At 40.8% G+C, this 24,938-nt stretch overlaps 1 protein-coding gene across 1 annotated transcript in view; it reads left to right on the forward strand.

Annotated features, from left to right (window-relative positions):
- Window positions 1-24,938, forward strand: part of Efcab11 (EF-hand calcium binding domain 11) — a 160,526-nt gene that overhangs the window by 25,611 nt on the left and 109,977 nt on the right. Inside the window, exon 5 of the mRNA XM_040742640.1 lies at window positions 267-357. Within this exon, the coding sequence (XP_040598574.1) occupies window positions 267-357 (91 nt within the window). The remainder of the gene's footprint in view (window positions 1-266; window positions 358-24,938) is intronic.

Here is a 24,938-nt window from a genome sequence, read left to right on the forward strand (position 1 = left end):
CCCTAGGACTTAGAGACCCAGATAGTACAAGGCTGGCAGTGGCCTTTCAGCTTATCTAGGACTGCACCAAAGGGCGGTTGTCACTACCACATTATGAAATTATACTGGGTGTATAATGACCTATGTAAGATCAGTTACAAATTACTGCTTTTTTCTAGCTTTAATAATACGTTAAAATTTGACTTCCTGTAACTATTATGACTGAAGTCGTAGTTCACAGAGCTTATATGGGGTAAGTGAATGCTTAATTTTTTGTTTTCGTATAGATCGTGGATTTTTAACTCTAGAAGATTTCAAAAGGGCTTTTAGTCGAGTGGCTCCCAAGCTGCCGGAGAGGACAGTGCTGGAGGTGTTCAGGTATGGCGCTATGATCTCTGTATCCATCCCTTCACCCTTGGATTTACCATTTGCTCTCAAGTATACTCAGTTTAACAGAGAACCCTCATTTATGGTGATTTTTCACTTTTGGACATTTCCCTTTTACAGCCCGCTTTTATGGTCCAGGAGAGAAATCTGTAGTTAGCTGCAAGTCTAGCTGCCTCTTTGACAGGGGCTTACAAGGAGAGGAAAAGGAGAACCTTGTGAGTTTATGTGTCACCATAAAGCTTTATTGATATTTGACACAGTCTGCATTTGTCAGCAAGGCGACACATGGTTTTCGAGTCGGAGAGAAGTGCCGGAGGCAAAATGGCGGCCCCTCGTTCATTTGCTTCGCAAGCTGCTGCCCTCACTCCAGTTGTGGTTTACACCTTAAGTGTGTCTTTTCAAAACGAGCAAGTGGCCTGAAGGCAGTTTGAGCTGGGAACCAACAGATTGTAATGTAAGTGGCACTAGCATCAGCATGGCCAGACCTGTGTGGCCCAGCTGCCTTTCTCCAACCCTAGCTTGAGCCAGTATCACCAGATACGTCGAATAGACTTTACCCACTGGCAACATCCAGAAAAACCCAAATACCGAAAGATCACAAAAGATATTCATGTATTTCTCTCCAATAAACATAGGCAACCCAGGCCTGTGTGATAACATCGTAGTTTCAAGGGACCTAGGTTTCCCATTTCTTGTTCCTCTGATGGCTTTAACTCCTGGCTGCCTCTTCTCTGGGATTGGTGTTGAAGTTGCAGCTATCTGATCTGAATACCAGCAGTTGAGAGGAAAGGACAGAAGCCCTGTCTCTGCTTTTGAGGTTCTATGTCAACCCCTCATCACCCCAGGGACCGACACTGAGGTTCAAGGCTGCTTGTGTTTGCGGGGGAGGCAGAGAGGCTTTGGACAGTTTTGTGTCTGCTTAATAGAGGTTCTGATACTAAAGAAGAAAGAGAGGAATGGATATTGGGGGACATCTGGCAGACACTCCCTTTTGGGAGAAAAGAAATGGAATGGAATCTGGCTGGAAGCCAGCTCTGCTCAATAGAAATTATCAAGCAGGTTATTTGAATAAGGATTGTGCTCATTATCATTAACAGTGACATATATGAAATTCATTTGCTGCCGCGCTCACAAGCAAGCCATTGAGCAGGCTATTGAAGGAGAACGTGTATCCTGATGCATACAAAGTGAATGCAGAGAATGTAGGTGATTTTGTCAAAGCAGGTTCTTAAATGTGTATTAGCATCTGTCTGTGTGCTTCGTGATGAGGTGAGCAGTGAATATCAATATCTACCTTACAGTGGTAGGTCTTGACAGGAATTAAAAATTGGTATTTATTTTCATATATATGGAGATATATATGAAATATATATATAGCCCAAATTTGCTGACCTTTAAGTATTTGTTATATGGTTATAGTATATGCTACCTTATAGAGAATTTTGAAGAAAATATGTATTTTTTCCTGGTATTGGGCCTTAAGCCCAGGGCCTCTTGCGTGCTACACAGGTGCCCTGTCACTGAGTGATAACCCTAGCTCACTTTGAAGATTTTATTGCAGGCAGAACCTCACTAGGATGCCCACACTGACCTGAAACTCATTCTGGGTGTGACTCAGGCAAGGCCTTAAATTTGTGTTATCTTGCCTCAGCCACCTGAGTGGCTGGGATTACATGTCTGTACCACCAGACCAGGCTTCGGAAAAAGACCTCAATACAGCCCTTTGAGACAGAGACAATGCTTAAGCATGTGTGAAAAAAGTAACAGCCTCCAGTCCAAACTCCACTCTACCACCTTGTAGAAAGCATTTTTGAAAACACATTTATAAATAAGACTTTATTTTACAAAATCTTGTGTGTTGCCTGTTAGACCTTTTTATATCTGTGTTTGCTAAGTTGGAAAATGAAATGTCCTGACCTGGCTTGCAGTTTTCTTCTTTTTCAAATGTAACAGTATTATGGGCAAGGGGTATTTGAAGTAAGTCCTATCCCTTCCTCGTGCCCTTCAGGGGGGCTGTTGGCAATGAATGGTACCTGGGGAAAAGGGCAGACAGGTGTCTTCAGGAGTGTGGCCAGTGGTAATTAACCCACACCTGAACGCATGCACGTTCCTAGACTCGGTGGGTCATTAAAACACACCAGGAGAGTAAGAAGGGGATGTGCTGGGAAGCAGACAGATTCCAGCATGGAAGGGGGACAAGAGAAGGGGATGGGGAGTGACTATAGTCAGAATACCTTATATACATGTGTAACATTGTCAGAGAATAAATTAAAATTTATTTTTATAAAACAAGTCCCAAAACCTTAGTACATTTTCAAAACCTACCTATGATATCAGAAAAGGTAGCTATTTATTTCTGGGCTTCAGTCAGGAGTAGCAAAACAATATTAATTAAGCAAATTCAAAACTGGCTAAACCTTTTCATTATCAGTGGCTGGAACTAAAAGCTGAAGGTATCAGGACCATGATCACCTGGTCTCATTTGAGCTGTATGACAGCTCTTAAAGCCAAGTCTCAAAACAAATTGAACTTTTAATTGCTCAGTCAGAAAGGATTAAATGAAGATGTTCCAAAATAATAAAGTAAATTAAATCACATTGTTATTAAATGTTATGAATAATTTCTAGTTATTTGCCATTAATAATAAAATCTATGTATTAAATTACTTAGCTATTTTCTGTTACATTTTTATAATTATATAATATATTAACACAGTAGTACATGTGCATATAGGCTGTAAATGCATGTATTTCTATTGTGGGTTTTGTGCTACCAAGTTGTGTGCTATGTGTTGTATGTCCAAAACAATTTGGAGACCGCCATAATATACAACCAAATCAAGGCATTTTAGTTGGTTGAACCTGGCTTGTTTAAGTCCATCATATGGGGCTGGAGAAACGGCTCAGTAGTTAAGGTTACTTTTTCTTGCAGAAGCGGCACACACATTAGGTAATTCACAGCCACCTGTAACTTCAGTTCCAGAGGATCTGACACTGTCCTGGCTTCTAAGGGAACTTCAACATACATGCACACACACACAAAGGTGAAATCCTTTAAAAATTAGTTTATTGTATTAACACCATAATCTGTAAACTAGAAATAAAAGAATATAAATACAAAGAACTACTGGACTCGAAGGGGAAAGAAAATATTTCTTCTTTGTGCAGATTGAAATAGACCAAAGGAATAGAGATGTCTGAGACAGTAAGCAAAAGCATCCTCCTGTCAAGTGGTTTTCAGGTATAAAAAAATAAAAATGAGTTGCTGGTGCACTGTTCATGATATACAATGCTGTGATGTTTCCAAGGTGACAGGCCAGAGAAGCTGAAGGAATTTCATCAGGACCAGAGTTCCTTGTAGTTTGAATGACTTGGAAGGAAAATTAACCTTTTGATCTAATAGCCACCAGGTTCTTCTTGGAGAAATTTCTAGAGATCAAGAGTAGCCATTTTCAGAAGTGACTGCCCTTGTTATATACTCTCATTCTGTAAACCAAATCAGACGACAATATAAAACAAAGTAAGCAAATAACAGAAGCAAAACCTACTTGGACACGATTCAACAAACAGGTACTTTGCTCTCTATCTTGATAAGAACGTTGGCATGTTCATAATTAAGTTAGGGTGCTACAAGAGCAAAACGAATTATTTTTATAATGTTCGTGAATTGTGGGCCATTTTATTGATGTTTAGTGGTTGTAGCACAAGTAAAAGTAATGTAGTTTTCAATAGCTATATTTATTTCTAAAATTCATATTCTGACTGTTCTGTAGCTCTTACCTCTTCTTTTACTGTCTTTTTTTTGCAAGATTTCTCTATTTTTTTATGTACATTGGGGTTTTGCCTGCTTGAGGATGCCAGATGCCCTGGAACTGGAGTTACAGACAGTTATGAACTTCCATGTGGGCCCTGGGAATTGAACCCAGTCCTTTGGAAGACAGTGCTCTTAACTGCTGAGCCATCACTCCAGCCCCCCTTTACTGTCTTAAGAAGACAGTAAAGCTCACCTCTGAGTCATGTTTCATAGCTTTTGCTTCTAAGGATTGTAAGAAACACACTTCCTATTGCCTTTTATGTTTGGAAATACTTACCTGGAACATTGTACCTGGATGAAATTATGTAGTGTGTCAGTGGTAAAATTCTATAGTCAGGTTCTTTTTCTTTGAAATGTTTGTTTATTCTTATGTTAGAGGGCATTCTTAAAGTTTTTTATTTTAGTTTTTAATTATTTTGGGCATATGTGTCTGTGTGAGGGTTTGTGTATGTGTGTGCAGTTGCCTGCAGAGGCCAGAAGAAGACATTAGATTCCCTGGAGCTGGAGTTGCAGGCAGTTGTGAACTGCCTGACATTGGTGTAGGATACTGAATTCAGGTTCTTTGTGAGAGCAGTCTGTACTCTTACCAGCTGAGTCATCTGCCATGTGTCTTAGTATGCTTCCTGTAATGTCTGTTTTCATTTGTGACCTGGCCATTGTGGCTTTTTATTTTCTGATTCAGATTTGTTTTCCTTTCCTGTTTCTTTGTTGCACTGTATCTGCTGATATTTCCTGCCCTTTTTGTTACTCTGCTGTACTGTTATTTTACAGTACCTCCTCTATGCCGTTTATGTGCATTGTCAAGCTTGTTGTAGAGATATGATTGCCTTATTGGGAAAACAGTATTTTAGAGATTTTATTGTTAGGCAGGATATGGTGCCACTCACCTATAATCACAGCATTTAGGAGGCCAACACATGAGGTTCAAGAGTTCAGTGCTTGCCCCCGCCAGATAATGAGTTCTGGCCCAGCCTGGATAACATGAAACCCCATTTTAAAACGAACAAAAGTATGTGGGAGAGGGTGAGGGTGGTGAAGAGACTGCTTTCAATATTTGAAAGTTGGCATCTTTCCTTTGGTCTTAGGGCTGATAGTAATGATTTGTGTATTTACACATTAAAGTCACCGAGGCTGTATCCAAGATAATGTTGTATTTAGAAGTTCTTAGTTCTTTTCTTGATCTCTCTCTCACACAGTAAAAAGTGACAGAAGTACAAGAGATGTTACGAGCTGACTAGCATTGTGTGTAACTGTGGAGCTGAAGTCACCTCACAGGCTGCTCTAGACACTTAGTGATCAAAACAAGCATCATGTTTCCTCTTTAACACTAATCGAACCCACTGGAAACTTCACAGTGCTGTCTTTTTTATGTTCAGAGAAAATCTTTAGTGAGTCTACTGGGTGCAGTTAAAAACTCTTTAACCTAGCTCTCCAGCATCTGGCCCCCTTTCCCACATCTGGTTCCTTTCCAGGCTTGTCTTTCACTTGTCTGAATCCCTGTTTCCCTGGCATGATATTTGTGCCGTTGATCGTGTGATGTGCACTCTGTTTCCCTGGCCTGGCACGGACTTGCCCTACTCCTGACATGGCCAGATTTGAACTGTCTTCTATAGCACTGATCAGTAGACCCTGTTTATCCCTGCACTGAACAGTTGTGTCTCCTTTCTTTAAACTTGAGTAGAATTTGTTGTCTTACACTAATCAGTTGTGAACTAAACAAACATGCAGTGCTTATGGTTATCTCCACAAAGTACTTCAAGTTCTTTGAGTTTATGGATTTATCTCCCATCATTTTTGTTTGTTTGTTTGTTTGTTTTTGGTCCCTGGGTTGTTGCCTTGCACATTGTGGGTTAATAAATGATTGCGGGTCACTAATTTGAAATGCCCAGTGCCAGTAAAACTTCTTGTCTCTGGTTTTCGCCCTGGCTTACTTCTCACAAATCAGGACAGGGTACTTTAAACTTGAGGTTGGAGCCTGATGGCCATGCGTAGCCTTGCTTTCTGCCTTCTCTTCCTGCATGCGATTCTCATGAATGATTCTCTTGACTGCCTTTCTCTACTTTGTTGTAGGGGTGGGTTTAGTTTATGGTCTAGCTTCAGCTGTTGTCAGGGAGTGGACATTTTGTCTTTGTGTATATGTGATTATTTCACCCTGTCCAGACCCTTCTCCAGCTTATTGTAAGTGCTGGTATTTATACATTCCCACTACCTGCCAACTGTTAGAGAGCTCTAGCAAGCTTCCTCTGCTCCCCAGCTTTTACATGGAGTGTGTGTGTTCCAAAGGCCAGTATCTTGACGAGGATCCTGAGTGTATAGCCAGATCACCACAGACCAGTGTCCAATGGAAACACTGACCCCCCAAAATGCCCTCCAGCCATGCGTGGAGACACTTAAGTTATAAATGGTGTTTTTGATGTAAGAAACCCTTTCATATTACTTGGAGGACGTTCAAAGAACATAGACCATCTAACTCTTTTGAGGGCTATTAAAATTGTTTGAAAATAAGAACATCATGACCAATGTCTGAGTGTTGGTAGGAGGTTGAAGTTTAGGAATGCAATTTTAAAAGGGAGTGATGCATATTCTCCTGGCCAAAAAAAAAATTTAGATATGCCTAGTGTCACAGGGGTAATAGATGGAAGGATTGTCTTGAGCTGGGGTAAAATGAGCCAACAGATGCCTCCGTTTACTGGAGGAAGGTCTTTCAAAGTTTGTGAGCCTATAGGACAGTGATGGTTTGCATCTCATTTGCATGTCTTGAGATGTTATTCCTCACCATGTTCTTTGGCTGCCTCCACACCCTTCAGTGAGCAACCAGTTTGTGGTGTATCATTCTTGTGAGCCGTCTCCAGCACAATTGTTTCCCTGGTTTTACTTTGTATATCAGAATGTGACTCAAGCAGAGAGTCCTGTGACCTAGGTAAGATCAGAATTCTTATAGTCAGTGCCTATTTTGGGGAGTGCGATTGCTCATCTGTAATTATTTTCATGCTTCTGTATAGGAAAATGTAAAAGACTTGAAATCATTTCTCATTATTCATAGCCATACATAGGCAGAAGTCACTAACTATATCTATGTGTGCGGCCCAAACAGGTAGGTTTCTGAAATACTGTGCCGTTCCCCATAAATATATATGATTATTGCATATCAGTCAGAATTGCAAAATACAAAATCTATCTACATAAATAGTTCTATGCTAGTCATTTTTATTACCAGTTTTTTCTGGGGCCCAATTTACATAAATCATTTCCTTCTACTTGAAGAATGTCATTCTGCCGGTACAAAGTTTAGAACTGGTGACACAGGAAATTTAATAAAGTTCAGGACTGCATGAGAAAATGAATAGAGAAGAATGATGGCTTCATCACAAAGTCTGTTATTTTGATTTCTTTAGTTTACATAATTTTCTATCATCAAAGATACATGATTTGATAGGAATGAGTACTTAATCATGTTCACATTTAGGATATCTAGATTCTGTATTTTTCTCCTTGTGCTACAAATCACACAGACACAAATTCTGCTCATCTTTTAAGGCCCAGAGAGTAAGGTATTTCCGGTATTGAAAGCTGCTGGTTTTACCCTACAGTCTGCCCATGTGTTTTCCATCGCCTAACAAGGAAATTATCTGAACTTCCTGCTTTAAACTAACTCTCCGTGCACGTCTTTGTCTTTGTGCTTTTACATAGTTAAGTGTATACACACATTCTTCCCTGCAACACAAGTGTTTGTGCTTTTACTTAGTTATTTATGCTCACACATTCTTCCCTGCATTAAAACATGTGCTTAGCATGAGCCGGACCACAGTGGACACGGCTCACTGCTCGGTTGTTTACTACGATTGGCTGTGTTTGAAATGAATGGCTTATGCAGAGAATCAGTGTCTTACTGCACTTCGTTGTTGGCTTGCTGGCTTTACTCTGCAAGTGGGACACTGGTGTCGTGGAAGGGTCACAGAGGTCAGTCAAGCCCCTTGTTATGGATCAGCAGACTTGAGTTCTAATCCCAGCTCTCTACCACTGATCTGTCTTCCCGCGAATCACTGAGCCTTTTCTGTTGTACTTTCTTCGTTTCCCCAGTAAGGGAGGCTGCCCAGCTTCTTCTGACTCAGAAATGCACTGTAGAGTTATTTATCATGGAGAGTGGCGTGTCAGACTTTTATTTTCTCTGTGTACCACAGATATTCAGAAGCCTCCACAGTATGAATACAGATGTGGTCTGTCAATGTAACAAAGGCTGTTCTCAAGAGGAAATTACTAGGCTTGACAGCCGTCCAATCCTAGACTTAGTTTTGAGATGTCACTGTAGCAAGTGTTTTGGCCACTGTCTCTAGCTCCTCATCTCCGTATGTGGCTGAACACCACAACTGTCATATAAGAGACTACTTATGTATGTCATATAGCTGTCGTTAATTCTGCTGTCATATAAGCAACTACTGCCATGGTTTCTTTCTGTGACCAAATGTTGCTAACCCATTCAGTCATCCTTGGTGTTATTAATAGCCACACATCATGAATGTATTCATAGCTCTTTCCTTTATAGCAAAAGGAATCAATTTCTTGGGTTTTTTTTCTCCCTTTGTAGTAGATAGTGAACTTCAGGGTGGGAATTTTAATCATATTGTATGCTGTATTTATCAAATAAAAAGTGTAAATTTGTGAAAGGAACTTTATATTATATGAGATATTTAAAATAACATTATTTTCCCTTTTTTTTTCAAGATAGAGTTTTATTCTGCAGTCCAAATTGGCCTGTCACATGCTGTGTAGGCCAGGCTGGCTTTGAACTCAAAGCCATTCTCCTTCTGCCTCAAAATTGTGTTTTAATGTTATGGAAAAATAGGCTCAGAATTAAAAAATATGTCGAAATTGTTATTCTAAAGTCAGATTGAAGATTTCTCAGCCTAGATTTTTATCTATGACATAGAAGCCTATGTGTTTGCCCCCTTAAGTTCTGACATCTTGTCTACCTTCTCTTACCCAGCAATTCTTTTCCATTAAACTACATCGACTAAATATGCCCTATTTTGCAGTGAGCTCTAGAGACAGGTATCAGTGCAGGGACTTATTGGCAATGCTAATTTCAGCCCCACTGAATCACTTGTATTTACTTTAATATGATCCCTTCATGATTGATATTCATATTAAACTTTGGAAATCACTGTCTACATTTCTAGTTAAATTTAGACTAATGAGGGTAAATTATCATTACATTTTAATGTTACTTTCTTACTTCAATAGCTTCTCATTGCTTACCATAGAAAAATCTAGATTCTTTAGCTTAACATGCAAGGCTGACAGACAGACAGACAGACGACAGAAACTGGAATGCCTTTTTGGCATGTTCTCCTACGTTTCCCAGGTTAAATACCATTTCAGGCCACTCATCATATGTTGATCCTATCTCATCTGTCTTCCCACATTTTTGCTCACACCAGGCTCACTGCTCTTTTCTCCTCCCATATCCCTATCTACTTATCTAAATGGTATCCATTGCTGCCCCAGCCCACAAAACATCCTTCATATTCTCTAGAACTGCTAAGGCACGATGCTGTGTTAGCATAGTCAGTAACTGTAATTGCTGTTGCCTGAAGGTTTGCTCTGTGCCCAGCGCTGTGTGCAAACTCATGGGCTATGTTGTCTATGCCCACTTTACAAATGAGAAAATGTCTTGGAGAGGTCAAAGGATTTGCTTCAGACCACCAGCTGGTTTAAGATTCAGACTCAGGCAGGCTGATTCTGTAACTTATGGTCTCAATCACTTTCTGTTTCTTTTAGCAGTATCAACATTCTGTAGGCAGGGCTATGCCTTTGTATCCTCACAACACGAGAAAGGTAGGCATGTTGCCCAAAAGTGTTCTTTATAAACTGGTTGCATAATTGTGTAGCTCTTCCCTGTTCCTGTGAATTGGTTTGGTTTGGTTTTGATTGTTGAGATTTCATTTGATTATCTGCAATATAAACAAAAGGCACTGTTTACAAAAATACACACAAAGGAAGCTGAAACAGCATTTTATCAAGTGAAAACCTGCAAGCATTCACGTTCAGTTTGCTTTGATAGCAATGCATGTGTTACACATCTTTCCTGGGGAATTATAGCACAGTACCGCAGTATCTGCCAAGTACATTGTACAAAACAAGACTATAAAACTGGTGAGTGGGGGTATATTTTTGCCTGGGGTGAATATCCCAACCTAACTGCTTGTTCTCTGTCTTCATAAGGCAGGATTATCCTTTGACTCATTAAAAGACCTTTTGCTCAGTTACAGTGAGCTCAACATTGTGGCTTCTCATTTCTGCCTTGCTTACATTCTCTGTCATTTTCTCCTTCCTGTTGGAAACCTGCTGCTAAAGAAAGCCAGGGAGAACTGTAATTAAATCCTCTGTAGACTTGATGTGAAGCCCTGTCTTGCATGTTCTTTCCCTTGACTTCTGCTGATGGCTCATTGAAGAGTTGAGTACCCCCGGGTCCCAAGACAACCTTCCGCTGACACAGAACAATTGCGTTGTATTCTCACCACCTTTACTCTCTCCCTCATCCTGTCTCCTCATCGCTAACTTCTGTCCTCCTCACCTGAGAAGCTCAGAATTGTACAGCCTCAGAGCAGGTGTCTGGTGGCCAGCCATGCATCCTGTTGCTTCCCCTCATCTTTCTCTCCTACCATGTTGTACCTTCCATACCCCCATCTCATTCTTCTTGTCAGATAATATTCCCCAGGGCTATTATTGCTTTCCCTTCCTTATTTTCACTTAGGCCCACCATTGGTTCTAATCTCCTGCAGGTCCTAAGCTATCAAGTGGGCTCTGGCACATCTACCTACCTGTGTTTTGTTTTGGTTTGTTTTTTTTCCCAGTCTGAGGGCTGAGTTTACTGTACACTTGCCTTCATTCTCTGATCCATCTGTCCCTCTCTCTAGACACAGCACCTATCCTATGATCAATTAATTTGTGTGTGTGTGTGTGTGTGTGTGTGTGTGTGTGTGTGTGTGTGTGTGTCTCATCTGGTGTGAACCCTGCTACCATCTTCCTGGATCATTTTGCAACCCTTCCCCCAGTCTGTCTTGACCCCTGTTGTGACCCATGCAAGTCATAGACTATAATCTTTTATTTCACCAAAGCCACCTTCTGTACTTAGTTAACTGCTCTGAGCCTGGAGTTGGAGAACACTTTCCTTTCCCAGACATGGCCTAATATGCAGTACCCCAGGTCAAGCTATACATCATTGCTATCTAGAAGAACTTGAACTCAGCTGTCTTCAATTTCCTGCATTGGTAAATTGTTGACTCCCCTCCCCCCAAGTTCCAGTGGCCACACTCTTCTGCCAAGACACAGTATTCTTGGTGTAGCACTCTGTATCAAGTCAACATGGCTCGTTCTCTGATGGTTACAGTCCTTTCCCACTGCAGCACACTGAGGGAGTCCTGACTTCTGTCAGATCCTGTCTAGGTTCCACAGCTACCTCCTCTCCATCTCCAGTCTTTTCTGTTGTTTTGAAAGAGAAGGGCGACTCCTGTGTATTCTTGTCTCCTCTTTCTTCTCTTCCGTTTTCAGCAGTTCCCCTCTGTTCTAGTTTTCCGCCCATTTTCATGGAAGACATTTCTTCAGCAGCCATTCATTTCCTCTCCTGTTGTAACTGCTTTCCCTGCTTCAGTTCCCTGCCTGAGAAGCTGCTTGCCCCTTCTCTTTCTTTCCAGTTTCCTTTGTCCTTCCAGGGTTTATCACCAGCTTCCCATGGTGTTCAGCCGGGGGCCCTGGCTTTGATTCTTTCTCTTCTCCATCTTTCTTAACACCATGGAGCTTCATGGGCAGTGACCATGGTTCCTTCCATTCAACACCATCTATATATTATTGAGTCCTTATGACAGTCTTCCACATCAGCTGTAAAATCTGCCCATTATTTAGGCGTCTTTCTTGTTAATTCAAGCCAGACTCTAGTTAGTTCTCAATTACTTTTATCTTTTGGTCAAAGGAAGTAAAAGTCACAGGAAACTAATTAATAATCCAGAAATTGCCCGCCTTCCAGTGTCCTGCTCGCAGCCTCATGAGGCCTGGGGACTGTGCACTGGGGAACTCATCCCAACAGTCCAGCCTACCCAGAAACTGCCAAGGTCCTAGTCCTACCTCCACCCACGGGACAAGATAAGCATGGGCCTGTTTCTGGCCCGCCTTCCAGTGCCCTGTTCAGAGGCCTGGGGCCTGGGGACTGCGCACTGGAGAACCCATCCCAGCAATCTGCCAAGGCCCCAGTACTAGTCCCACCTCCACCCATGGGAAGAGGAGAGCCATTGGTGTTTTGGACCTGCTTGCACCCACTAGAAGGGAGCCTTGGACCCGTACCCACCAGGAGAGGAAGAGACTCATCCTGTATCCACTGGAAGAAGGAATGGGAAGAAGACAATATAAAAAACATTCAACAACAGACAAACCAATGTGACACCACCCGAATCTAGGGACTCTTCACCAGCAAGACCTGAAAAATCCCAACACAGATGAAGCAGAAGAAAATAACCTTACCTATACAATGGAAAAAAGAAAGCATCTTCAACAAATGGTGCTGGCATAACTGGGTACTGATATGCCAAAGACTGCAGATAGATCCATGTTTATCGCCTTGTACAAAACTTAAGTCCAAAAGGATCAAAGATCTCAACATAAATCTGGCCGCACTGAAATTTTTAGAAGAGAAAGTGGGAGATACTCTTCAACGAGTTGGTACAGAAGACCACTTCCTGAACATAACACCAGTGGCACAGACCCTGAGATCGACAATTAACAAATGGGACCTCATGAAACTAGAAAGCTTCTGTAAGGCAAAGGACATGGTCAACAAGATAAAAAGGCAGTCCACAGAGTGGGAAAAGATATTCACTAACCCCACATCTGACAGAGGCCTAATCTCCAAAATATACAAAGAACTCAAGAAGCAAGTCTCCAAAACACCAGGGGATCGAATTAAAAGGTGGGGTATAGAACTAAACAGAGAATTCTCAATAGAGGAGGCTAAAATGGCCAAGAGATACTTAAGGAAGTGTTCAACATCCTTGGCCATCAGGGAAATGCAAATCAAAACAACTTTGAGATACCATCTTACTCCTGTCAGAATGGCTAAAATTAAAAACACCGAAGACAATTTATGCTGGAGAGGATGTGGAGAGAGGGGAACACTCCTCCACTGCTGGTGGGAGTGCCAACTCGTACAGCCACTTTGGAAAGCAGTATGGAGATTCCTCAGGAAAATGAGAATCAATCTACCACAAGAGCCAGCAGTTCCACTCTTAGGCATATATCCAAAAGAGGCAAATTCATACAACAAGGGCATCTGCTCCACTATGTTCATAGCAGCATTATTTGTAATAGCCAGAACCTGGAAGCAACCTAGATGCCCCTCAACTGAACAGTGGATGGAGTATTACTCAGCAGAAAAAAACAATGGAATCTTGAAATTCACAGGTAAATGGATAGCCCTGGAAGAAACCATCCTGAGTGAGGTAACCCAGTCACAAAAAGACAAACACGGTATGTACTCACTCATACATGGATTTTAGACATGGATCAGGAGAGTGCCAGTCTGCACTTCTAATGACAGAGAGTCTGGGAAACAGGAAATAACATAAAAGATATGCATGGTACCCAAGAGAAGAGAAATGAGGCAAGATCCTCTGAACAGATGGGGAACACGGCAAGGGGTGGGGGAGAGGGGGAGCTGGGAAATAGAGAGGGGGAGAAGAGGAAGAGAGAGTAGGTCATGGGGGAACAGGAACCTGTTGCCTGGGGGGGGGTAGGATAGGGGGAAGAGGTAATCATAGGTTAGAAGACAGGCCCCATTGTGACCTTTAGTGATCTAAAGGGATGTCACCAATTGGCAAGCTAAGCAATAGTGTAGAGACCACCCGAATGCCCATTTCTGATAATGAACTTGATGTCTATAACCATCATGGAGCCTTCATCCAGTGACTGATGGAAGCAGAGGCAAACACCCACAGTTAAACACTGAACTGAACCCAAGGAACCCAGTGACAGAGAGAGAGGAGCAATGAGCAAATTGGCAAAGAATGGGCTGGCAAAACCAGCAGAGACAGCTGATTTGAACAGGGGAGAGCTCTTGGACCCCAGACCGACAGCTGGGAGGCCAGCATAGGACTGATCCAGACCCCCTGAATGTGAGAGTCAGTGAGGAGGCCTGGGCAACCTATGGGGTCCTGAGCAGTGAATCAGTGTTTATTCCTCGAATACTAACAGACATCGTGTGTCCATAACACAAAGAGGGATGCTCTCTCAGCCTGGACTCTTAGGGGAGTGACTGGACCCTACCCTGAGTGAAATGACAGACTCTAGATATCCCCTATGTGGAAGGAATTGGCAATAGGGTGGGAGGATGGGGGAATGGTGGGGGGGTGCGGGAGGAGGGGAGGGAGAGGGAACTGGGATTGACATGTAAAACAGGCTATTTAAAATTAAAATAATAAAAAAATATATATATAAAAAGAAAATGACCTTAAAAACAACTTAATGAAAATGAGAGAGGCCCTCAAAGAGGATATGAGAACATCCCTTAAAAAAATGAAAGAAAAAAACAAACCAAAAAATACAAGAAATCAATCAACAAATCTCTACAAGAGAAAACAATCAAACAGATGAAGGAAACAGTTCAAGACCTGAAAACTGAAATAGCAACAATAAAGAAAACACAAACTGAGGGAATACTGGAAATAGAAAAGCTGGATAAACTATCAGGAACTACACATGCAAGCATAACCAACAGAATACAATAGATGGAAGAGAGACTCTCAGGTGTTGAAGATACACTAGGAGAAATAGATTCATCGACCAAAGAAAATCTTAAGTTCAACAAATCCCTAACACAAAATACCCAGGAAATATGGGAAACAGTGAAAAGACCAAACCTAAGAATAATAGGTATAGAAGAAGGTGAAGAAGCCCACATAAAAGGTGCAGAAATCATATTTAATAAAATCATAGAAGAAAGCTTTCCCAACCTCAAGAATGACATGCCAATGAAAGTACTAGAAGCTTACAGAACACCAAATAGAGTGGACCACAAAAAAGTCCCCTTACCACATAATAATCAAAAACCCAAACATACAGAATATAGAAAGAATAGTAAGAACAGCTAAGAAAAAATGCCAAGTAACATAAACACAAACCTATCAGAATTACACCTGACTTCTTCATGGAAACTCCGAAAGCCAGAGGTCCTGGATAGATATTCTACAACACTAAGAGACCAAGGATGCCACCCCAGACTGCTATACCCAGAAAAGCTTTCAATCACTATAGATGGAGAAAACAAGATATTCCATGACAAAACCAGATTTAAACTATATATATCCACTAATCCAGCCCTACAGAAAGTTCTGGAAGGTAAACACCAACCCAAGGAAGTTAACTACACTCAGAAAAGCATAGGAATAAATAATTCCACTTTACCAACAGACAAAAGAAAAAAAGGGGATGGAAATCCACACACCATTGCACCACCACCAAAACCAAATCCAAAACAAACAAGAATGAACAATCAATGGTCATTAATATCCCTCAATATCAAAGGCCTTAACTTGCCTATAAAAAGACATAGGCTAACAGAATAGATATAAAGACAGAATACATCCTTCTGCTGCATACAAGAAACATACCTCAGTTTCAAAGACAGATGTTATCTCAGAGTTAAGGATTGGGAAAAGAATTTCTAATCAAATGGACCCAAGAAACAAGTTATTAGGGTAGCAATCCTGATAACTAACAAATTAGACTTTAAACTAAAAATCAATCAAAAGAGATGAAGAAGATAATTTCATATTCATCACAGAAGAAATCCATCAAGATGAAGACTCAATTCTGAACATCTATGCCCCCAATACAAAAGCATCCACATTAGTAAAAGAAACATTACTAAAACTCAAAGCACACATAAAACCTCACACACTAAATGTGGGAGACTTCAGCAACCCACTCTCATCACTAATTGGGACCACCAGAGAGAAACTTAACAAAGAAACAAAGGGAACTAATTGAAGTTATGATCCAATTGGGTTTAACAGACATCTATAGAACATTCCATCTAAACATAAAATAATATACCTTCTCAGCACCACACACAACCGTCTCTAAAATTGACCACATACTTGGCAACACAGCAAACCTCAACAGGTACAAAAAATTGGAGTAACCCCCCTGTATCTTATCAAACCACCATGCTTTAAAGTTAGAATTCAACGACAACACAAATCACAGAAAACCTACAAACTCATGAAAATTAAACAATGTGCAACTGCACCATTCCTAGGTTAAGGAAGAAATAAAAAAGACATTAAAGACTTCCTAGAAGTCAAAGAGAATGAAGACACAACATACCCACACTTATGGTACACTTTGAAAGCAGTGCTAAGAGGAAAGTTCATAGCATTAAGTGCCCACATGAAGAAACTGGAGAATAGTCACACTAGAGAATTAACAGTACAACTGAAAGCTCTAGAACAAAAAGAAGCAAACTCACCCAGGAGGAGTAGATGCCAGGAAATAATCAAATTGAGGGTTGAAATCAATAAAGTAGAAACCAGGAAAACAATACAAAAAATCAGTGTAACAAAGAATTGGTTCTTCCAGATCAACAAGATAGGCAAACCTTTATCCAAATATACCAAATGGCAGAGAGTGACCATGCAAATTAACAAAATCAGAAATGAAAAGTGGGACATAACAATGGATACTGAGGAAATCCAGAAAATCATCAGGTCATACTTTGAAAACCTGTACTCCACAAAACTCAAAAATCTAAAGGAAATGGACAATTTTCTGGATAGATATTACCTACCAAAATTAAATCAAGAACAGATAAGCAATTTAAACAGACCTAAAACCCCTAATGAAATAGAAGCAATCATCAAAAGTCTCCCAACCAAAAAAAAAACAAAAAACAAAAAAACAAAAAAAAGCACAGGGTCAGATGGTTTCAGTGCAGAATTCTACCAGAAATTCAAAGAACAGCTTATACCAATTCTCCTCAAAGTATTCCACACAATAGAAGCAAAAGGGTCATTGCCAAACTCTTTTTACAAGGCTTCAATAACCTTGGTACCCAAGCCACACAAAGACACAACTAAGAAAGAGAACTACAGACCAATGTCCCTCATGAACATTGATGCAGAAATACTTAATAAAATACTGGCAAATAGGATCCAAGAACACATCAGAAAACTCATCCACCATGGTCAAGTAGGCTTCATCCCAGGGATGCAGGGATGATTCAACATATGAAAATCCATCAGTATAATCTACCACATAAACAAACTGAGAAAGAAAAACCACATGATCATCTCACTAGATGCTGAAAAGGCCTTTGGCAAGATCCAACACCCCTTCATGGTAAAGGTCTTGGAGAGATCAGGGAAAATAGGAACATACCTAAACATAATAGAAGCTATATATAGCAAACAAGCAGCCAAGATGAACCTGAATGGAGAGAAACTCAATGTAATTCCTCTAAAATCATGAACAAGTCAAGGCTGTCCACTCTTTCCATACCTCTTCAATATTGTACTTGAAGTTCTAGTTAGAGCAATAAGACAACAAAAGGAGATCAAGGGGATACAAATTGGAAAAGAAGAAGTCAAACTTTCACTATTTGCAGATGATATGATAGTTTACGTAAGTGACTCGAAAAATTCTACCAGGGAACTCCTATAGTTGATAAACACCATCAGCAAAGTGGCAGGATACAAGATTAACTTTAAAAAAATCGGTAGCCCTGCTATATACAGATGATAAATGGGCTGAGAAAGAAATCACAGAAACATCACCCATTACAATTGCCACAAACAACATAAAATACCTTGGGGCAATGCTAACCAAACTAGTGAAAGACCTGTATAACAAGAACTTTGAGTCTTGAAAGAAAGAAATTAAAGAAGATACCAGAAAATGGAAAGATCTCCCATGCTCTTGGATAGGTAGGATCAATGTAGTAAAAAGAAAAAAAATAAATGGCAATCTTGCCAAAAGCAATCTACAGATTCAATACAATCCCCATCAAAATGCCAGCACAATTCTTCACAGAACAATTCTCAACTTTATATGGAAAGACAAAAGACCCAGGATAGCCAAAGGAACCCTATACAATAAAGGAACTTCTGGAGGCATCACCATCCCTGACTTCAAGCTCTGTTATAGAACTATAGTCCTGAAAACACCTTTGCATTGGCAAAAAAAATAAAAGGCAGGTAGACCAATGGAATCAAACTGAAAACCCTGATAATGGACCCACACACTTACAAACACCTGATTTTCGACAAAGAAGCTAAAATTATACATTGGAAAAAAGAAAGCATTAACAAATGGTGCTAGCATAACTGGATGCTGGTATATAGAAGACTGCAGATAAATCCATATCTATCGCCATGCACATAACTTCAGTCAAAATGGATCAATGACTTAAATCCAGCCACATTGAACATCTTAGAAGAGAAAGTAGGTGGTACCTTTGAATGAATTGGTACAGGAGACTACTTCCTGAACATGACACCAGTAGCACAGACACTGAGATCAACAATTAATAAATGGGACCTTCTGAAACTGAGAAGCTTCTGTAAGGCAAAGGACACAGTCAACAAGACAAAGCGGCAGCCCACAGAGTGTGAAAAGAAATTCACCAGCCCCACATCTGAGGACTGATTTCCAAAATATACAAAGAATTCAAGAAGCTAGTCACCAAAACACCAAATAATCCAACTAAAAAGTGGGGTACAGAACTTGATAGAGAATTCTCAATAGAAGAATCTAAAATGGCTGAAAAACACTTAAGAAAGTGGTCAACATCCTTAGCCTTCAGGGAAATGCAAAATAACTCTGAGATACCATCTTACTCCTGTCAGAATGGCTAAAATCAAAAACACCAGTGACAGTTTATGCTGGAGAGGATGTGGAGAAAAGGGAACACTCCTCCCCTGCTGGTGGAAGTAAAAACTGGTACAGCCATTTTGGATATCACAGTGTGACAGTTCCTCAGGAAAATGGGAATCAGTCTACGACAAAATTCAGCAATTCCACTCTTAGGCATATACCCCAAAGATGCACATTCATACAACAAGGACATCTGTTCAACCATGTTCATAGCAGCATTATTTGTAATAATCAGTACCTGGGAGCAACCTCGATGTCCCTCAACTGAAGAATGGATAAAGAAAATATGGTACATTACACAATGGAATACTATTCAGTGGGAAAAAAACAATGGAATCTTGAAATTCGCAGGCAAATGGATGGCAGTAGAAGAAACCATCCTGAGTGAAGTAACACAGTCACAAAAAGACAAACATGGTATGTACTCACTCATATATGGATTTTAAACATAGAGCAAAGGATTACCAGCCTATAATCCACATCACCAGAGAAACTAGGAAACAAAGAGGACCCTAAGAGGGACATACATGGTCTCCCAGAGAAGGGGAAAGCAACAAGATCTCCTGAGCTAATTAGGAGCATGGGGGAGGGAGAGGAGAGGGAGTTAGGAGAAAGAGAAGGGGAGAAGAGGAAGGGAGAGGAGGACATGAGGGAGCAGGAAGATGGAGTCAGGGGAAGAATAGAGGAGAGCACGAAAAGAGATACCACAATAGAGAGAGCCAGTATAGGTTTAAAGAGAAATCTGGCACTAGGGAAATGTCCAGAGATCTACAAGGTTGACCCCCACCTAAAAATCTAAGCAAGAGTCAAGAGGCTACCTTAAATGCCCTTCTCCAATAATGAGATTGATGACTACCTTACATGCCATCCTAGAGCCTTCATCCAGTAGCTGATGAAAGCAGAAGCAGATACCTACAACTAAACACTGGGCTGAACTCCTGGAATCCAGTTGCAGAGAGGGAGGAGTGATTAGCTAAGAGGTCAAGACCAGGCTGCAGAAACCCACAGAAACAACTGACCTGAACATGGGGGAACTCATGGAACCTAGACTGATAACTGGGAAACCAGCATAGGACTGTTCCAGACCCCCTGAATGTGTATGTCATTTTGGAGGTCTGATTAATCTGTGGGGCCTCTCGTAGTGGATCAGTATATACCCCTAGTAAGGGAATAGACTTTGGGAGCCCATTCCATATAGAGGGATACTCTCTCAGCCTAGACACATGGAGGAGGGTCTAGGCTCTGTTCCAAATGATATGAGAGACTTTGAAGATCCCCCACGGCAGGCCTCACTCTCCCTGGGGAGCAGAAAGGGGATGGGATGGGGTCGTTGGGGGTAAGGGAGGAGGGGAAGGAGAGAGAACTGGGATTGTCATGTAAAACAAGCTTGTTTGTAGTTTAAATTTTAAAAAAGAAAAAAATCCAGAAATTTTATGTTATATAGTGTAGGGAGAGGCCTATGTACCCATAGCACTGACCATGCCCATTTGGGTGTGTTCATAGGTACATAGAACTTATGGGGGATAAAAAGAGCTAGGAGGAGGAGGCACTCTTTCTTTGGGTTCCAGTTTCGGCCTTGAGAACATCGTGAGGACCTTTGGTTCTTGGCTTTCTTGGCTTCTCACGTAAGTGATTTCTTCCTCAACAAAATATCATAGGACATCCCTATTTTGTGTATCTTAATATTTCCGCATTATCTACAATATAGTATATTGCTCTTCCATTTATGGTCAAGTACTTTTGTTAAATGTCAAAAATATATCTCCTGATTTACGAATACTAGTCTGATAATAATAGGGGAATAGACTTAACTCACAGTTAAAATATCAACACCAATAGACATATTAATACATAAGGGGGGAATCTCACAGGTCTACCCCCTAGACAAAGATCTATAGACAACTAATGGCTGAGAGGAAGAATTCATCTCTCCCAGGGATGAGCCCCAGAATTGGTTATGTAATACAAGAAGGTCAGCCCTGAATCATAAACACACAAGCAGGCATCAGGCTTCTGTCTTTATTGCTCTTCATTTTATTATCTTTAGAAAGGCTTTCTCTCTCTGTGTGTGTACCAGAGGTTCTCTGTTTTGGCTAGTCTGGCTGGCCAGCAATCTGCCAGGTAGCATTTTTTCCACCCCCAAATGCTGGTGTTATAGGCACATGCAGCCATGCCCAGCTTTTTACATGGGTGTCTGGTGTTCAAACCCAGACCCCATACTTGCACTAGCAAGTGCTCTTACCCAGCTCCCACTTGTCCTCTTTATTGGAATTTCAGTTGTAGATTTTTACATAGAGGATGACAACACATTTGCAACCTCTGTTTTTCTGTCTGTCCATTGTCTAGTAGAGAAATCTTAAGTGACAAGAGTTTTTCATATTGCTTTTGTTACTCTTTCTTCAGCATACAAATTTACCATGATCACAAATGACTAGATGTGCTTTATAGAAGGCAAATATCCACAAATCTGTTGGTTTGGGGAATAAGTTGGACTTACTTCTTGGAGATGGTTATTTTGTAGGTTGATTTATAATGAAGAGATTGTATCTTCACCCTACAGACTCACCTGGAGTCTCTATATTTGGCACCCATAGCCTGACTTGTTCCCTTAGCTAGGAAGGCAAGATCAACAACAGTATATAGTTACATGTTAAATCACGACTCTTGGACAAGTTCAAAAATTATTTAAGTGTGAATGATGTCCTCTGTCATTTTAACTTCCAACTAAACTGATGTCTGCTGTAAAAGCTGTAGACTAGCATGGTATGTGGTTCCATAAAATTTTCCCTTTTTTAGTTTCTAATTTTTATTGCAGCCCTCAGTCTTTGCTTTTGAGTCTGAGTTTATAGTGGAATAAATCAAATTAGCTCTATTAGGTAGATTTGGTTTTCTTCAATGACTTCAGCTAACGAAAATATGTCTCCTTATGTGAAAAAGCCAGTGTGAGTAATCATTAATTTGGCTGACAAAAAGAGGAATTTTAAATGTTATTTGTTGAGTGGAGTAAATTACTTTATCATAAATGAAATGTGAAATAAACATATGATCTGTTCTCAAGGAACAAAACAAAATTGAGCGCTCAGCACAAGTGGCAGATGTAGTAGATGTCTTTGTCCAGTTGGTGGTGCTAAGTACTCTTATTTAAAACACACACACACACACACACACACACAACACACACACACACACACACACACACACACACACACGCTGACTGGAGGGAGAAGCGGTTAAAACCTGGAGCTTTTCTTAACAAATGTTATTTTATTAGGTTTTGAACGTCTAGCATTAAATGTGTATGCCCAAATTATGTATTTCCTAGAGTTCAGAAATGGATCAAATTTCTCAGATGGCCAGCAGAGTACATGTGTAGTAAATTTCTGTGTAGATATAATTGGGCCATGTTAATGCGCATGTATTGGAAATTACAGGATTGTGTAACATCTAACTCCATCCTGCAATAGCCTTTTGAGCCCGCTCGTCTGGAGGAGAGGGGTGTGACTAGTAATGCATGCAGAGAAGGGAATGGTGTTCTTGGTCATGTTTATGTGCCAGATTTAGATCTGGCACAAATGCTGACATGTGCTGTTACTGCAAGGGTTTTGTTTTCTTCTGTGGATGTATTCCTGTGATGACAGGCATATCGCTTTTGGGGGGTGAGGTGTATTAACCCTTTAAGCCAGTGCTTAAAGCTCTGATGTGGCCCACACAGAGCAATAGCGTGTTGCATAGGCTGCCCCACTTTGAATTTCCCGAACAGTTCCTTATGCCTGCCAGTTCCTCTCCTTCTTCACCGTCTGCCTTCTCCAGAGGTGGCATAAACTTTCCCCGAGATCAGGAGCATAAAGACCGGGTGTGTCTTTACTGTTGTCTACTTTAATGCTTCCTTGGCTGGATGCAGACTCTGTTCCTTTGGAACTACTAGCAAACCCTAAGGAATTAGCAAGGGACAGGAGGCCTTCGTCATGTCTAGGGACCCCTCATGTTCCATACCTGAAAAGTTACTTTTTTATGTCAAAAAGTTCCATAAAACTGTTAGAGGAATTTACCCCCAGAGACCCTAACATGGTTTTATCTTAGTTCCAGACATTTTTCTGTCCACCATAGGGATGTCTCTATGTCGTGTAAAGCTGTTTAAGGTTGGAGAAGCAAGTCCCCATTTATTACAAGGGACAGCTGAGGGGGGCACTGAGAGTTTGTCCATCTACCCAATTATTTGTTCCACCAGTTTTTTTTTTTTGAGTATTGCTGGGTCTTGGACTTACGGTGATGAACTCCAGGAGAACCTGAACAGAGTCCGTGGGCCTAAAGAAGCAGGGTATAGGGCTAGAGATACAGCTCTGTGGTAGAGGGCTCACCTGGCATGTGCAAGGACTTGGTTTCAGATCTCAGTCACCACAAAAACCTTAAAGAAGCTGGGAGATGCTTCCACCATGTGGACATCAGAGGTGGTCCTGTTGCCTAGATTGAAGTATTTGCTATAAATTTATAAAGATAGGTTAGAGGATTATTTGTCATTTAATTGAACTGATAACTTTAGTAAATTTTCTGTGTTTTGGTTTGGAAAATTGTCACAAATCAGAAGCTTTCTGTCAAATGATAATCGTGGAACGCCACCAGCCTGGCACTTTTGCCAGTAGAGACATTAACAACAAGAGTCAGGCACACTCTCTTTAGGAATAGCACAGCCGATGTCTTTATTGTGATAGACTCGGATCTTTGAAATTTGGCCATTGTAGCCCCTTGGAGCTGGATGATGGAGATGCCTAAGAATCATATATACCATCTTATTTCACAGAAAATGGAGGCTGAGCTAACGTTTATGTCTACCCAAGGTCACATAGATCTGATCCACTGACTTCCAATCCACAACACTATTATTTTTCCATCCCAATTTCCACATGGTGAGGGATTTTCCATGTAAATAAAAACAACTGTGTATTGTTTCAACTCAGTAAACTTCCATACTAAATATGGAGTGCATTCCTGCACAATTACCACAATGCAAACTCGGACTGCTCCTGAGGCAGATAATTAGGGAGCTCCTATATTGGAAAAGCCCAGCTAGGGGAGGCAGGGCGCACCAGGTTCCGCATGTGCCGTTCTGAGCCAGAGCCAGGGAGTGGCTGGCTGTCCCCATGAAGCAGACAGGCTTTCATTTGCCGGCTGGCTCGCCTGCTTCCCGTTCTTGCTAGATGAATGGCATCATATGCCGCAGGTATATTAGTAATTTCTGAGTTTGTTCCCCACTAAAAATGGCCTCATTGTTTTCTGCTGCTTTTCCATAATTATACAGTAACAGGAAAATAAACCCACTCTGAGTACAGTCCGAAGCAAAAATCCTGTGTTCTTTATGCAAGTTTGATTTATAGACGTGAACTGCAGAGCGGAGTGACTAGGAAACATTTATCTTCCCATTGCTAGTTGCCATGGAAATGGAGTACACAGAGTAGTGTCATTCCAGTCCTGGTGATGTCTGCAGTAGTTTATTCCTTTGTTGTTCTCGTTTCTTAAGCAACTGCCTAGCGTTCTTCCATCATTACAATTAATCATGCATACAAGTTTTTATCTTTCATCGTGCATAGAAAGTACTAAAAAATGCATGACAAAAATAGGGAGAATTTAAATATTCGTGTGGCTTTAAACATGCATGTGTAATTTCCCCTCTCAGTCCCATTGGAAAAAATAGGTCATGTAAAAAAGAAAAGCTTGTATTAACGTACAGACGTTTCAATAAGGAGAGCAAGGCAAACCTTTGAGGGAACAGCCTGGGGAGGCTGAAGGGATGTCACAGTCTGAGGCCTCCAGAATTCCCACCTAAATAAAGTTCACATTTTGACTTA

The sequence above is a fragment of the Mesocricetus auratus genome, unplaced genomic scaffold, assembly GCF_017639785.1.
Source record: "Mesocricetus auratus isolate SY011 unplaced genomic scaffold, BCM_Maur_2.0 Super-Scaffold_15014, whole genome shotgun sequence".
Taxonomy (NCBI): domain Eukaryota; kingdom Metazoa; phylum Chordata; class Mammalia; order Rodentia; family Cricetidae; genus Mesocricetus; species Mesocricetus auratus.